This window comes from Tupaia chinensis, unplaced genomic scaffold (assembly GCF_000334495.1).
Source record: "Tupaia chinensis unplaced genomic scaffold, TupChi_1.0 Scaffold000037_20, whole genome shotgun sequence".
Lineage (NCBI taxonomy): Eukaryota > Metazoa > Chordata > Mammalia > Scandentia > Tupaiidae > Tupaia > Tupaia belangeri.
This window is the reverse complement of record NW_006159479.1, coordinates 657,375-659,483: the sequence shown is the minus strand read 5'-3', so window position 1 is coordinate 659,483 and position 2,109 is coordinate 657,375. Positions and strand designations below refer to the sequence as shown.

Sequence of the window (2,109 nt, the reverse complement as noted above, 5' to 3'; positions counted from 1 at the left end):
TCTGGCAATGTCTACATCAAGCTCTGCAATTTACTTTGAACAGACTACCTAAGGTCAGAGACCCACCCCGATCCAATCACTGTGGCTGGGTGGAGATGGCAGTGACTGGAGAACAAGGTAGCTTAGTTAGGAATCTTTTTGCTAAAACTCAAACGGGATTTTTTAAGAGGAAATCTATTCATTCTCATAACAACAACAACAACAAAATTGAAAAATACATGGACTAATCCAACTTCAGGCATTGCTTGGTTTAGAGCTAAAATTATGTCACCAGGATTCACCTCTTAACTTTTTTAAATTACTGACAGCTGGGATACATTCTAAAAACCAAGAAGTGGTTTTAATGACAGTAATAGTCTCCAATCAAATGTTTGGGATACCTTGCTTTGATAGATTTTCATAAATAAACATAAGCTATAGATGGTAGTCTTGGTGTATGGTCGTGGCCTGGCGTATAGTAAGGAATCAGTGGTGCTCGCTTCAGCAGCACATGTACTAAAATTGGAACGATAAAGAGAAGATTAGCGTGGCCCCTGCGCAAGGATAACATGCAAATTCGTGAAGCATTCCATATTTTTTAAGAAATGAAAAATTGTTTGTTGATAACACGTATGTTGATGTGCTTGATTGAGCCAACAGACAGTGTATATTGGATGAAAAATTCATTTTGTATACTGTAATAATGTATAGCATATTAATGTTAAAAAATAAAAATAATTAAAAAAAAGAAAAAAAAAGTAAGGAATCAGTGTTCATGAAAGTGCATCGTTGTTTCAGCTGGCAACAGAGGCTAGAGTGTGAAATGAAACCAGATTGCTCAAGCTTAAATTCTGGCTCTTACATGTACTAGCTGTGTGACCTTGGACAAATTATTTAGTCTCTCTCTGCTTCACTTTACTCGTCTGTTAAATGGGAGTCAATATTGTCTGCTTACCGTGTACGGTTGTTAATACATCTGAATCACTGAGAACAGTGCTTACAATGTATTCAGAGCTTAATGAATGTTAACTATTATTATTCTCATTTCTTCTTCTTTTTTTTTTTTTTTTTTTTTTTTTGGAGGGCTTTCTTTTTTGTGGGACTCCAGAGAGACAGAGAGACAGAAAGCGAGGAATCACCCCCTAGGGGGAACAGCCACGCCACAATCCCTTCTCCTCCATTCTCCTCTTGGGATTTTGGGGATGCATGCATGCATGCCTGGCATAAGTTTTAAGCCACCAGATCTGAGACTCCAACTGTGGTCGACTACTTGGGAGTCCAGTGACATAACCATTATGTCATTGCTGGTCCCATTATTCTCATTTCTTCTTTTTTTTTTTTCTGAAAGAATTATTTTATTTATCATTATTATTATTTTTAAATTTGCTACAGGGCATGCATGTTCACCAGAGAGAGACAGAAAGGGGAAAAGCGAGAAAGCAAGCTGCCAGGTCCAGGACTCGAACTGCGATCAGTCATGTGGGAGTCCATTGCCTTAACCACCATGCCACCTGTTGGCCCCCATCATTTTTATTTCTACAGTAAATAAATGACTGATAATAAAGGGCTTTTTAAATTTTTTTTATTTTTGCTCATTCTCGCGGCCTAACTTCTGAGATGAGGAAGAAAAGAAGGAACAAGGGCCATGCCAAAAAGGGCCGCAGCCATGTGCAGCCTATTCGCTGCACAAACTGCGCCCAATGCGTGCCCAGGGACAAAGCTATTAAGTTCATCATCCGAAACATAGTAGAGGCCGCAGCTGTCAGGGATACCTCCGAAGCAAGCGTCTTTGATGCGTATGTGTTCCCCAAGCTGTATGTGAAGCTACATTACTGTGTGAGTTGTGCCGTTCATAGCAAGGTAATCAGGAACCAATCTCGTGAAGCTCGGAAGGGCTAATTTAGACCTGCGGGTGCTGCCCCTCGTCCTCCACCAAAGCCCATGTAAGGAGCCAAGTCTTTAAGGACTGAAGAACTGTCTGTCCTTTGGGAAAAAATAAAACGCCGATTATACATTAAAAAAATAATTTAAAAAAAAGGGCTTTTTTATGTGTTTTTGTTGTTGTTGTTGTTGTTCGTTTTTTATTTTGGGTTGTTTTAGGGTTTATGTGCTTACCAGGGAGAAACCAAG

The 2,109-nt window shown here is 39.5% G+C and overlaps 1 protein-coding gene and 1 non-coding gene across 2 annotated transcripts in view; both read left to right on the top strand.

Annotated features, from left to right (window-relative positions):
- Positions 1 to 1,878, top strand: part of LOC102469475 (40S ribosomal protein S26-like) — a 12,292-nt gene extending 10,414 nt beyond the window's left edge. The window contains exon 3 of the mRNA XM_014588279.2: positions 1,590 to 1,878. Coding sequence (XP_014443765.1) covers positions 1,590 to 1,878 — 289 coding nt within the window. The remainder of the gene's footprint in view (positions 1 to 1,589) is intronic.
- Positions 472 to 578, top strand: LOC114007976 (U6 spliceosomal RNA). The gene has a single exon (XR_003549543.1). It is a non-coding gene; the product is annotated as a U6 spliceosomal RNA (small nuclear RNA).
- Positions 1,879 to 2,109: the final 231 nt, after the last annotated feature.